General features: G+C 42.3%; 1 protein-coding gene across 1 annotated transcript; it reads left to right on the top strand.

Moving 5' to 3' along the window:
• The first annotated feature begins 1,813 nt into the window (after positions 1-1,813).
• On the top strand, positions 1,814-2,791 carry LOC137668853 (olfactory receptor 10A7-like). The gene has a single exon (XM_068410669.1). The coding sequence runs from the start codon at positions 1,826-1,828 to the stop codon at positions 2,789-2,791; it is 966 nt and encodes a 321-aa protein (XP_068266770.1). The 5' UTR covers positions 1,814-1,825.
• The last annotated feature ends 11,644 nt before the right edge of the window (positions 2,792-14,435 follow it).

The following is a 14,435-nucleotide window of genomic DNA, read 5'->3' as shown; positions in this document are numbered from 1 at the left end:
AATTTCTATTCCTCATTCTTAGTTGATTCCTAAGGCAAAATCAAAACACAAGTGTGTTTCTATGGTTTATTTTTCTAATTGGAGCCTGGAGCTGCTCTTATGGTACACAAGAGGAATCTATCCCACCTACCTTTAGGCACCGGCAATGCAGGTTTTTACACCTGAATTACTCACTCACACGTCTGAGGGAAATAGGAACCTCGGTGTCATCAGCGATTCGTATTATTTTAGGTGTCTATGGTGGAGAAACACTAATTATACTGAGAGCATACTTGCTTATTTCTATTGTCCATAGAAAACTTTGGCAACTGTAGCTACCTGTTTTGCTGATAAATATGTTGAACAAATGAATCACAGTGTCTGTCTATGTACCTTTTCCTAGTCTTCTCATCTGCTCATTTTCTCTTTCATCATTGCTAAGGAAAACAAAAAGGCATTTTCAGAACTCCTGAAAACACAAAGACTCTAAAATCTTAAGCTATTTTATCGTTATTAGTGATACAGTTTGACTGCTATGTGGGTAGCAAGCCTTCCTTCACCTGTGGATGGAAGCTAAAATCCCCCTGGACATACAGATATCTCCATGGTAGTCTAAGCAATTTATTTCTCATTATTAGTTTGGAATTTTTGTCATACATATATATATTCTCATCTCATGCACGTGAATCCTGAAGAGAAAATGTTAATCCTTAGTTCTCAGAGTAAAGCTAAACTCCAGATCTTATGGGTCACATTATCTCAAGTCCCAATGGTGTAAATACAGAAAAAAAGGTATAATTCTATAGGTAAAGTGTATTATTCTCTTCATGTGCCTTTCAAAAATCAGCCAAGTATATTTTGTCTGAAACAGTCCAGGAAGTTTCCCAGTGAAATAATTCCATTAGCAGATCTGATGAGATGATAAATTCCCAGAAAATGGCAGCAAGGTGTAGATGATGATGATCACTTTTATGTGAGCATCTGTTTGTATGATGAGCATCTTTTTGCTCCCTAGAGCTTATCTTAAATGAAAACTCAAAATAAGGCTTTTATATGATTTGATGAAACAAATGTAAGTGCATGAACACTTTTATTAATTTAAACTTGTTTTGGTTTGGATTATATTTTTGCAGGGTTAACAATTAAAGTAATGTAGGTAGATCACTTCTGCCTGAGTCAAACAAGAAGGTGGAAAGCCACAGGATCTCCATATCACCTAGCTCAGAGCATCAAGAATTAAATGAATTTCAGTTAATGCCAGCTATCCAAAAATTTGGTTATTGTATACTCACTTCATTTTTAATGATACTGCCAATCCTGTCAGCCTTGGATATCCATCTTAGAAGTAAAGAAATTGTGCTTCTGTCTTGTGCTATAATTCTCATCATTAAATATGAAGTGATTTGAAGATGACTGGCTCACATTTATATGTCTATAGACATTTAGATGCTGAAGTTAACTGAGAGACATCCAGCCCATCCAAAGTGAAACTTTGTGGCCACTCTTGATAAGGTGACCTGGATTTGGAGGTATCCATTTCTTTCTATATAAAATAAACACAGAATGGGTCTTTGAAATTTGAATGTCTATCTTCTGTTCTCCTAATTTAGAGAAGATGAATCCCAGCCTATGACTGCTAAAGATGATCTTGTACAAGTTTCCCAGCTGAGATTTTTTTATGCTGGGGTCACTGTCATATCCAATCCAAGTTTCACCTCATGTTTTAAGCCTCATTTTACTTGCAACTGTAGCTATATCTGAGACCAGAAGTCTGTCCCAAGCTACTAATCATTTTGTAGTGGTTTTTTTTTTTTTTTTCTCTTTCAGGGTGGGACCTGTTGAGGAAATGAAGCCAGGAAATCAAACCATCACTACTCACTTCTTACTTTTGGGGTTTGCCTTCCAAGGCAAGGTGCAGTTCCTATTTTTCACACTGATTTCCATCATGTTCCTGGCCATCTTCACAGCGAACTCTCTGATTGTTGTGATCACAACCATTGACCCTCTCCTGCACACGCCCATGTACTACTTGCTAAAGAACCTTGCCTTGACCGAGATCTGCTACAGCCTGAGCATTGTCCCCAAGATGCTCGTGATTCTGCTGGTGGAGAGAAAGATGATTTCCTTCACAGCTTGTGCCTTGCAGCTCAACTGTGTTATTCTTTTTGTAACCTGTGAGTGTTTCCTCTTAGGTGCAATGGCTTACGATCGGCAAGTGGCAGTATGCCACCCATTGCATTATGCCACCATGATGAGCAGGGATCGCTGCTTCAGGATGGCTCTTGGGTCTTGGCTGTCTGGCATCCCTGTGGCTCTGGCCTTCACCACGTGGTTATTTAGCCTGCCCTTCTGTGGGAGAAACATGGTCGATCATTTCTTTTGTGATGTTTCTCCTGTGTTGAAGCTGGTGTGTGCAGACACAGCCTTGTTTGAACTATTGATTTTTGTTGCCATTGTCATAATAGTGATGATTCCCTTTTCTCTGATAGCCATCTCTTACCTTCGCATTATCCATGCTGTTCTTCAGATACCCTCAGCTGCGGGCCAGAGGCAGGCCTTTTCCACCTGTGCAGCTCACCTGGTGGTAGTGACTCTTTTCTACAGCACAGCTGGTATCATTCACCTGGGACCCAAGTCCAGCCTCTCATCCAACATGAAGAAAATGGTTTCCCTGTCTTACACTGTTGTCACCCCCATGCTCAACCCCATCATCTACAGCTTGAGGAATCAGGAAGTCAAGCAAAGCCTGAGAAGATGCACTGACAAGTGGTTACTTAGGAAGCAGATGGCCATATTTTCTCTGTCCAGGTGATATATTCCTTGTAGCTGCACAGAATATAAGTGTTTCCCTAGTAAAAAAAAAAAATCAATGGAACTTATGAATGAAGTGAAATGTCTTTCAAAAGGGTCTGTGCTACTTTAGCAATCCTTTCCTGTTCAGTTCATCAAATATCTGGCCTTTATTCCTCAGCATATTAGAATAAATTGTGGTTGTTGTACCTCTGTCCTTGCAAACAAATAAGTAAAGCTGATTCAGTGGAGGAATATTATAAAAGTGGATTATAAAATTCTTATCCTCTCCCATCACTATACCTCTATCTCCATAAGTATATAAAGTCTCTGGCTTGGGGAAAAAGAAGTTTGCTTTCCTCTCCATCAAAGGAAAAGTTATAGCCTGGAACTTCACCCCCCCAAAAAAACCCTCATTAATGAGTTGAGAAACAAGTTAGGACCTTATGATTGGAGGGGAGGAGCTGTGTCTCCTGGAAGTGTCCTTCCTACTGATGGGAGGGACAGGATTCAGGTCTAGACTTGATCTGATCTTTTTCCTCTCAGAACAAAGATCTCTTTCCCAAACTAGCAACTGACTTGCTCAGTTTGAAAGAGAGGGTAACCTGAAACAGTGCCAGCCAGCTGCGGTAGCTTTGTTTTAATTAATTCCCTTCTCATGTAGGCTGAAAGCAAGCTGTGCGAGGGAATTGTTTCTTAACTCACAGAATCTGATACTTTCTGTCCGATTCTTTTTCTGGCTTGACAGATGGAGTGTTCATTAAAGCGAAATGTGACTTGTGTTTTTATTTTCTCTCTGCTTTTTTCCATCCAACTTCAACAAAATTCTGGTCATTCTTTACTGAGTAGCATTTTCTCTTCCAGTTTCTGTGATTAATACCTAATTTACATCACTGTCTCTTTGAGTAGAAGCAACAAAGGCACTCTACTACAAATACAAAAGGACAATTAAAAAATTCTTGGTATACTGTGTGTACATGGCAAGGTTTTGGTAGTGGGGAACTGCAAGCTCATGGAAAGCCCATGCTAGATCAGGTTTATCCGGAAGGACTGCATCCCCCAAAGAGGAGCCACACTCGAGCAGGGGAAAAGCGAGAGGAGGAAGGAGCCACAAAAGCAAACTGTTATGAACTGACCACAACTGCCCATTCTCCATGCCCCCTGTGCAGCTTGAGGTTTGGAAGTGGTAGAAGATTTGGGAATGAAGGAGTGAAGTTGAGCCTGGGAAGAATAAGGAGCGATGAGGGGAAGGTGTTTTAGTTTTGTCTTGGTTTCTCACCATCTAATCTATTTTAATTGGCAATAAATTAAATTAATTTTCCCCAAGTCAATCTATTTTGCCCACGACGGTAATCAGTCAATGATCTGCCCATTCTTATCTCAACTCAAAAGCTTTTTCATCTTATTTTCTCCTCCTTTCCTGTCCTGTTGAGGAGAGGGCATGAGAGAACGGCTGGGTGGGAGTCTGGCTGCACTCCAACGTCAACACACCACATTAGTGTATGTGTTGATGAGAGGGGATTTCAGGAGTAAAAAATAGATGAAATGGGAAATAAAAAGAAAGGTATGGGGTATGTACAGAGTCAAGTCTTCCTCTCCAGTCTCACCCCCCACAATGGCTAGTAGGCTGCCAGTAGGGAAGAGGCTGGGAGAGGCACAGCCGGGACAGCTGAACCAAACTGCCCAAGGGGATATTCCATACCATCAGGTGTTTTGCTCAGCAATGAAAGCTCAGAGAATGGAGAAGGAGGGGGACATGCTCATGGTTAAGGTGCTTGTCTTCACAAGTAACAGTTAGGCATACTGAGCCCCTGCTTCCTAGGAAGTGGCTGGACGTCTGCCTGATGATGGGAAGTAGTGAATGAATTCCTTTTTTGCTTGTGTGTGCAGCTTTTGCTCTCCTTATTAAACTGTTGTCATCTCCATCCACGAGTCTTTTCACTTCCCTTTGATCTTCTGCCTGTGGGAGAGGGGAGTGGGCAAGAGGTAGGATGCTTATAAAGCTGCAGAAAATTTCAGGATAAACTGAGTCACTTGGCATTTTGCAATTAACCCACTCCCTCATACAAACAGTTTTCCACTTTACTTCTGTGTTAAGGAAACACCTTGTGCTTGTATAAACATGTCTTCAGTTGAAACATATACTCCCAAAGCTCCTGTTTGTGGTGTTATGCTGGCGTGGAGCCTGAAGTCACTGCATCCCACACCCCCTGACACTTTGGTTCTCATTTGAACAGTGTGGATCTCTCCCCCAAACATAGTGAGTAGTCACGGGCCATTAAACCAAGCTAGCAAGGGCAGTGTAAACATATAGTGAAAAAATTAAACGCCTTTGTAAGGATAAATAGAAGGGCAGTGCCTGTTCCTTTAGGGATACTTGGTCAAGGACCTTTTTCAATGCAACACGGGATAATAAGAAAGGGAGGAAGCAATAAACCATACCGGGACACAAACCTGACCAACAAATGGTAGGGAGGCAGTGAGGAGAACCAAACCTGGTCAGTCACAGTAACGGATGAGGGCATCTGAGAGTGTGAGAATGTTTATTCCAGCAAGGTTATCTGATCAAGGACTTTGTCAATTGGGACACTAAGGGAAAAGGGGAAAACCAGAAACAAAATATACAGAGACACACACCTGACAAAACAAACATGGAGACAACAAACCAGCCTCACCATTCACACTAATGGTCCATGTTGGTACACCCAAGAGGAACTGCTAATGTGGACTGTCTGTGGGACAAGTGTGTGAGTGTTTGCTAGCAAGCATTAAGCTGGACCAGATGGCAAGTAGGGGACCTGTGAAGTGGGTAAGGGGGCCTGGGACGTGGGCGGGGGTGCCAGGTGGACAGAGGGATTGTGTTGGTACTTGAGGGATCTGCAAATGTGTGCATGCTTGTGAATCCAGAGTGTGTTGTGCATGTGTGCTTTCACTACTGAACTTCTCTCTCTACCGGCTGAAGAGGAGACTTGACTGTCTGTGCTTATGGCTTATGTGAATCCTATATGTAGGCGCTGTTGAAGGCAGCGCCTTGCCTTGGCATTCTGTGTGACCTGCTCTGTCAATGTCCTCTCTGTGTGTGTGTGTGTGTGTCTAGGATACGTGCTCAGCTTTGCTGCTGGTTGAACCTGCAGACAGGAAAGAGGTAGCCGCATCCCTCAACCTGGGCAGAGACCTCGGCGGGAAGGTCCTGGGCCACAGCAGCTGGAGGAGGTGGCCGTGCTCTAACAGCACTTAACAGCTTTAACGGGGAAACCACACAAAGTTAGAATGATGCTGTCCTCTGCGTTCAGACCCAGAGACACCAGAGATAATTGTGTTTATATTGCTACTGCCATTTCCTCAGCTGCTGCCGCTCCACAGGTCAGTTGGCCCAAGTGGCTCATACTTCCTGCAAGAGCTGCTTGTCCACATTTATACTGCCTGGTTTTGGAGTAATACCTGGCTTGGTGATTCCCAGACCTTGTATATGCCCTAGTCTTTTAGACAAAAAGACTGCCTGCCTGCCAGCATTGCTCAACAGTTCTTTGATTTGTGCTTGCTGTGAGGTAATTGTAGGTGTCATTATGGGCAATAGTGAGGGTTATTTGCTTTTTGTTTGCTTCTTTGTCATTCTTCTACTTTTGAGTGTCACTTTTTAGTACTTCTTAATCCAATTAGCAGGAAGGGGCTCTGACACATGTTTCTAGGTGCCCTGGGATACTCTACAACTTTCCTCCCCTCATTGTTAGGGTCAATAATAGCTTGAAGCACATTACCAGCATAGCCAGTACAATACATCACTCCAATATGGCTCTTCTTTAGACCTGAGACATTTAAGTGAGTTGTTAAGATTCCTTAAGAGTTCATAGGTAATGAAATGGCTGTGTGACACAAAATGAAGCAGAGAATATGTGTGTGTATTTAGAGGAGATCCTACATTATGGATGTGTGGGAAGATGCAAGGTCTGTTAGGACATTATTGGAGGACAATGGGAAGGAGAACAAGCAAAACTGTCTTACTATTATTAGAGTGGTACGTAGGGCAGTCAAATCTCTCTTTTGCTCCCACATTTTGCGTGCGTGGCTGTTTTGCTTCAGAAAGGATACTAGGAGCCCGTGGGTTGACTCCTGACTCCCCTGGCTCAAACAAGAAAGGAAGTTCAGGGAACATGGAAACAGGGCCAGGCAAACCAGAAGGAACAGAGACCATGCAGGGATGGAGTTAGGAAAGACAATGCTCAGCTGGAGTTGGAACTAGCGAGGTATTGGAAGAGCAAGAAGAAGAGTTTCTAGATGTACATTGACAGGAAAAGGAAGGCTAAGGAAAATCTAAGTCCAATGGTCAATGGGCAGCAGACCTCATGACCCAGGCCATTGAAAAGGCTGAAGTAGGCAATGCCTTTTTTACCTTCCATGTCACTGATAAGGTCTGCCTTCAACATCCCCAGCTCCTTAAGCCTAGTAGCAGAGCATGTGGGAGTGAAGCAGCACGAGCAGGATACGAAAAGACTGTTAGAGCATGTAGGTCAACTGTACATAGAAAAGTTCATGAGACTGGATGGGAAGAACCCAGGGGTGGTGTTGAAGGAACTGCCTGATGCCCCTACAAGTTCACTCTCTGTTGTCTTTGAAAGGTCATGGTGATCACAGGAGGTCCTGATGCCTGGAAAAAAGGCAAACGTCACACCCCCCTTCAAGAAGGGCAAGAAGGAGGAGCTGAGGAACTACAGTCTCACCTCAGTACCTGGGAAGGTGCTGGAATAAATCCTTCTGGTAGCCATTTTGAGGTACCTGAAGGACAAGAAGGTGGTTGGGAACAGCCAGCATGAATATAACAAGGACAAATCAGGCCTGGTCAATCTGATGAGATAACTGTCTGGATAACCATAGGAGGGGCAGTGGATGTGGTATACCTTAATTTGAGCAAGGCCTTCAGTACAGTCTCCTACAGACTCCTTAGATCTAAGTTTGGAAGATAGACACTGGCTAAGTAGATAATAATGACAATGGTCAGGATTGTCAGGCTCATATGGCTATGTGGTAAGAAGTCCTGCTAGCAGCTAGTTACTAGTGGTATGTCTCAGGGATCAGTGCAGTGTCTACTACCGTTTAATCACATGGTGATTTAATCACCATGGTGATTAGTGGTTTGACACATCTTGAGGACAAGGAGGGGATGGGAGACTGGGTTTCTTCATCTTTGTCCCTTCCTAGGAGCAGGAGATCGTATTGCTGTCTGCAACTACTTAGTGTGGGCATGGATTCTCTTGGAGAAAATGGGGACAAATATTTCTCAGAGGAGCACGGTGATAAGATGTGAGGTGATGGGTGTAAGTCAGAACATGGGAAATTTGGATTAGATACTAGTGAATACTTTTGCACCTTTAGCATATTCAGACTTGGAACAGGCTGCCCAGAGAATTTGCCTAAATATCCTTGAAATTGTTGAAAAGTTCACTGGACAAGGCCCTATGCAGTTGGCCTACTTTGAGCGGGGGAATGACCAGAGACTGCAGAGGTTTCTTCCAACCTACAATATTCTGTGTGTCTACAAAACGATGCTGAAATCATACTGGGTTTTCAAACCCACGATCAGCCTGGAGCTGAGCTGCCAGGAGCTTTGTAGAGGAAATGTTAAAGCCATCTTCCCAGAAAGTGGCATCCGTGTGATTCAGAAGTTCCTGTGTCATTTACACACCAACATCTGAACTGCTTAAACTAGAACTGAACGTGTTTCTTTTGTAAACATTTGTGGAAATTTTTCCACCGGATTGAAAATGAAGCCTAAAATGCCAATTTGGGATGGTTTTGACTACAAAGAGGCCAGAAACTCCTCCTCATCTGTGAAATGCCAACAAAAATCAAACATCAGAAATCCTACACATCAGAATGGATGGAACACATACTTGGTTTCACAAACTCTAGTCTGTGAAAGAGATTTAGGAAACGTGGCCCAAACACTGCTCCAGTTCAGCGGAGGTTGCACGACTCATGCCTCTATTGCCAGTAGAAATTTCAGGCCTAAACTCTGTGCACAGAGATGGAGATATTTGTGTTTGATTTTTCTTTTTAGAGGAGGGATGGGTGGGGTTTTTTTTGTTGTTATTAGTCTCTGTGGGCTGCTTTGTTTTTTGTCTTCTGTTTTGCAGGTGGCTCATCTATGCATTATGTTTAGAGAACAATTTGTTTGTTGCTCTGCAACTCACCAGTGGATTACAAATCTCATCTCAGGAGACTGATCAAAGCAATGGGAAATTTACTTCCTCCATGTTGTTGTTGATATTTTGCACATTCTGGACATGCTAGAAAGACTTCTTTTCCCCTCTAACTAGGTCGTCAGAGATTTCTGGTACTGTTTGCAAAGCTTCCTCCTTGCATCTTACTGGAATAACTACAAGCCCCTGAGAACTTGCAGTAGTCCTTGTCATCAGAGCTGCAGTATTAATCTCTCAGCTAGAAGAATGCCAAGTAGATATGGAATGAAAAAATAGAGCAGAAATTCTCAGTCTTTTTGTCTTCAGCTTTGCCTTTTGGCTCACTCTCTGAGGGCCCTACTACAATGAGAAAAATGCTCCTTGGTAGTGAGGTGAGGTTTGTGCAGAATTCTTATTTTTTTTTTGTAATTTATCTTTTTTTATTTTAATTGTAACTTATATAGTTTGAAAAATAGGCAAGATTCAACATGTAAAGGCTTTTCTTTGCATTTGTATTTAAGTAAGAGTCTTAAAAAAAGATTGGGAAAACTATTTTCCTGAAGAAACAGAAGTATTTGCATTGCATAGAGAATTGCATCTATACCTCTTCAAATGCAGGTGACTGACTAGAATTTGGTAAGTCTATAATATTATCAAATCTAATGTTTCCAATAGAGTTTGTTCAAAGATCAGACTCAAAGTATTTTCAGGAAAATATGGTCAGTTATTTGGAGTGGACGCATATGTGCATAAATTACCTTTAGGCTGCATGCTCATGTCCTTCTATTATTAAATCAGTTTAGAAGTTTCCTGTATGTTTACTGTTTTCATGCTGCAATAATAAGCTAAAGAAGTATGAGCAAGAGAGTGACTGGGCTGGAGGTATGTCATAATGACTTTCAAAAATCACCTGTTTTCCAGAAAAGTATATACTACCATGGAATGGACAAGAAGGACTATGAAATGTATCTGTATGTGTTTTAACCTCTTTACAAGAAATATTTTGGAAGTAATTCTTATTTCATTAGTTGTATTCATCAGTATTAATCATCACTGCATTGAATGTACAGAGAAAACTACTCATCTTGTAGAATTTGCAGTCTATATTGTAAGCTAGAAATACCTGTGCCTACCTGCTTTAGTAAAACAATCTCAGGACTTTGTTCTTTATTGTGTATGGTTGGGACTTAGCCATAGCGAGGCAGTTTGTCTGGAAATTGCACCAGCTGACTCGGCTCCTGCAAATTCTATGCCTTGCTCCATGGCAGTGTTGTAGGAGATGTTGTAGACTTTTATTATAGAATCATAACATGGTTTGGGTTGGAAGGGACCTTAAAGATCATCTAGTTCCAACCCCCCTGCCACGGGCAGGGACACCTTCCACTAGACCAGGTTGCTCAAAGCTCCATCCAACCTGGCCTTGAACACTGCCAGGGAGGGGGCAGCCACAGCTTCTCTGGGCAACCTGTTCCAGTGTCTCACCACCCTCACAAGAAAGAATTTCTTCCTAATATCTAATCTTAATCTACCCTCTTTCAGTTCAAAACCATCCTCCTTTGTCCTATCACTACATGCCCTTGTAAGAAGTCCCATTCATCTGCTGCTGCTCAACAAAAAGACATTCTTTAGGCAAAGTGTACAGTTCAATAACAAAATCAGTTTGTGATCACATGCTAAGGCATCCTCTTCCTTTATTCTCAGCAACACACAAAAGAAATGCTGATGATTGTATGGTACCTTGGAGCAATTGCTAGTGGCTGTGGATTAAAGAATGGAAATTGTGCAATTTTCTCAGATCAAAGAACAGTCTGGAAGAGATGGTAACCATTAGAAATGTGAAAGTTGAAACTGGCTTAATGAAATGTAGGCACAATAGTAGAAAGGAAGCAACAAGAGTGATTCACTTTACGAGTTAGAAGCTTTATTAACGAGATCAAAGGTTGTAGCAGGAAGGGCTACTGTTGCCGCTTGTCTGCAGCAAGCTCTGTTCGGTTGCTGGCTGGCCTGAGGCTATCCGCACCCCAGGGCCATTGAGCACTGACACCAATGTGAGGATGCAACAAATGGCGTTTATTTAACTGCGCAACAGCCTTATATAGTCGTCTTGTCCCGTATGAACTCGCACGATAATGACACATCCTGCTCCTTTCGCCACGCCTACCTTCCGTTACAGCCCGAAGATTTTCCGGTTGCCGTACCCTAATCTACCTACATTTCCCCCTCCCCATGCTTCAAGTCATGCAAAGTAAAGCGCATCGCTGATTCTGGAGCCTTGCATCAAAGCGTAAGCGTAGCTGGCGGATACAACATCCCGAGCCCAGGTTCTCCAGTAAGATTCCCCTGCAACTCCTGAGATGCAAAGCAAAAGCAAGCTAATCATAAGCGCATTGTTTAAAGCTTTTGTTTCACTCAGCAACGGCCGCCGTTCCTCATCTTTCTTGGCACCCCGCCGCTTTACCAGACTCTCTGTACTGTCATGACTCCTCACGTCTGAAGGTCGAGGCTGGTGCTGTTTCGGCTTCCCCCACAGGTACTCCTGCAAAACATAAAGCTCGGACAGCGTACATATTACTTCGGGTTAGGATTTTGTTTTAAATCAGGGCGCAAACAGCGTGTAGGGACCCACTGTATAACATCATCCCGTTTGATGGCGGCATACCCCCTCCCGTGATGTAGCAGCTCCCAACCTGTTTCCCACTCCGCTGTCCCAGGGAACCGAACCTTGACTGGGGGGCCCACTTCTGGCACCCCTGGACCCCAATGTCGCTCAACTGGGGCACGCTCTTGGTCTCCCCGGGCAAAATGATTTAAAGAATAAAGAGGGCGATGTAAAATGTGAGATTGGTAGTTGACAGGAATTACGTCTGGGAATCCTTCCCCCTCCCCAAGAATCTTAATTCTGTGTTTTTGTTTCTTACTTAAACCTGGTTCCCTGTGTCTTGCAGAGCCCAGTCAGAGAATCCCAGCCTTGGTTACCCATAAATCCTGCTCTCTGTTGTTGAGCCACAAAGGTTGTATTGACCATTCATTGCACAGTTTTCTGCAAACATGCAAACAAACAGGGTAACACAAGTAGGATAATGCCTATTATAAACATTCCCATAAGCAGACTCTATCTACAAAACATGCAGTTTACTTCAGAACACACTGTTATTCTCTATTATTCTAGCTGAAAGGAAAATTACTGACAGGAAAGCTGATTCTGTTTAAAGGTAACACAGATCAGGCCTTTTAGAGACTACTCTGAGACCTACTCTTGCTAAACCGTTGCTAAACCATCCGGTATCAATTTCCCCCTTTGGAAGTAGTTAGATTTATTATCTCACTACTTCCATATACTATTCTCAATTATTGCCTCAACACAACCCACGCAGATCCCTATGATAATTATAATCACAACTATATAAACTATTCCCTCTAATAATGTGGCTAACCATCCTTTTAGAGACAATCCACCTAATTCTTGCAGGATTTTGTTGAGCCAATTATTTCCTGCTGCATCCCTGATTGCCCTGCTGTCTTCTGCTACTCTCTGTCGGATCTCCGGATCTAAATCCCACCTCCACATATGGTTTAATACACTTGATCGGAAACCACCGTACTCCTGTGCCTGTGGAGACAGAAGCATAATCTCGACCCGTTAGTAATAGTTCCCCTGGTCCTAACCCCTCGTTAGTACCTGGTTCCCTATACCACACTTTGCCTTTGTTTTTCACATAGCTTGCTCCCTGTCGAACTGCCTCCCAATGTATTACAATTGGGGGTTGCTCCTTATCTCCTGCTAAAGTTAAATGGTTAAGTACACAAACAGCTTTTGCAAGTCTCTCAGAAGGTTCAGTCACCTCTCCCCCCTTTTTGTTTTTGCAGAAGCTGTTTCAATGTACTATGAGCACGTTCCACAATCGCCTGACCCGTAGGCGAATGAGGAATCCTGGTGACATGTGTAATACCCCATAGTTGACAAAATTGATGAAAAATTTATGAACAGTATGCTGGTCCATTATCAGTCTTAAGTTGTTGTGGAACCCCAAGACTTGTAAAGCAAGCAAGTAAATGTCATTTGATATGACGACCTGTTTCCCCAGTTTGTGCTGTTGCCCATATTATATGTGAAAACGTATCAACAGATACATGAACATATTTGAGCCTTCCAAATTCTGCAATGTGAGTAAAGTCCATTTGCCACAGTTGCAACGCACTCAACTCTCGAGGATTTACCCCTGTTCCAATTCCCATGCCAATTTTCTGACAACTAGGACAAACACTAACTAATTCACGTGCTTGTGCCATGGTGAGGTGAAATTGTTTCGCTAACATTTTCGCTGATTGATGAAAGAATTGATGGGATAGGTGTATTTGTTCAAATAAATTTGGTGATATTTGCGTATAGGATACAAGTGTGTCTGCTTTATTATTTCCAATGCTCAAATTTTGATCAAATTGATGACTACGAATGTGGGTGACAAAATAAGGTATCTCTCTGAGGTTTATTGCTTGATGCAACTGTAGCAAAATGGTGTAAAGTCGCATATTTCTTATTGGTCGTATAAAAGCTCTTTCAATTCGATTTACAATGCCTGCTGCATAAAGAGAGTCTGTTACAATATTTACAGGTAAATCCTTCCATTTTACAAAAACCTGGTATATCGCAAAAAATTCAAGTGTCTGCAATGAGTCCTCAGTAAATTCCTGAGAATTTACAATGTTTCCATTGTCCATCCTTTTGTCAGGTAATAACTGCTGAATGTGATCGCTTTCCTGCATCAGTAAAAACAGTTAGTCCAGTCATAGGTATCTCTGATCTGATAGGTTTTTCTTCCCAATCCTGTTTGCAAATAAACTGTAGCTTTTTATCTTTTGGCAAATGTGTTAACAACTGTCCAGTAAAGTCCTGTAAGGCCATTTGAAAAAGAGTTGACTGATTTGTTAACCACTGTAGATATTCCTTTCTGATAGGTAAATAGATAGCATCTGAGTCTAGTCCGGTAATGTCTGTAACCCTTTTATGCACTTTGACAAGCAATTGCGCTATTGCTTCCACTCTGGTACAAATTGTTGTTTTAGGATGAAAAACCAAAGAGTCCACTCGAGCATTGCCTTCTGCAATAAACCCAGGCAAATTAGTATGATTTCTTACATGTAAAACATAAAACAATGCAGTTCGGATTTGAATTTCTTGCCACAGAGCTCGCAGCAATTCAAAAACACACTGATTACATATATGCTCTATAACAGGTCTATCCAATTGCTTTATAATGCCAGCTACATATGCTGAATCAGCAATCAAATTAAAGGGAATGGGAAAATTCTGAAATATTTTTAATACAGCTCGTAATTCTACCACCTGAGGTGAACCCTTTTGTTGTACTACCATAGATTCCCACTTGCTGTCAGAATACCAGACAAGGCCCACCTTGCCTGTGTTCCCAGATCCACCCGTAAAAATGGTAGTTCCATCCACAGGAGTGTCTGCGCACCACACTCCTGTGG

Source organism: Nyctibius grandis, chromosome 11, assembly GCF_013368605.1.
Source record: "Nyctibius grandis isolate bNycGra1 chromosome 11, bNycGra1.pri, whole genome shotgun sequence".
In the NCBI taxonomy this organism is placed as follows: Eukaryota; Metazoa; Chordata; class Aves; order Nyctibiiformes; family Nyctibiidae; genus Nyctibius; species Nyctibius grandis.
The sequence above is the reverse complement of the archived record's forward strand: the minus strand, read 5'-3'. Positions and strand labels throughout refer to the sequence as shown.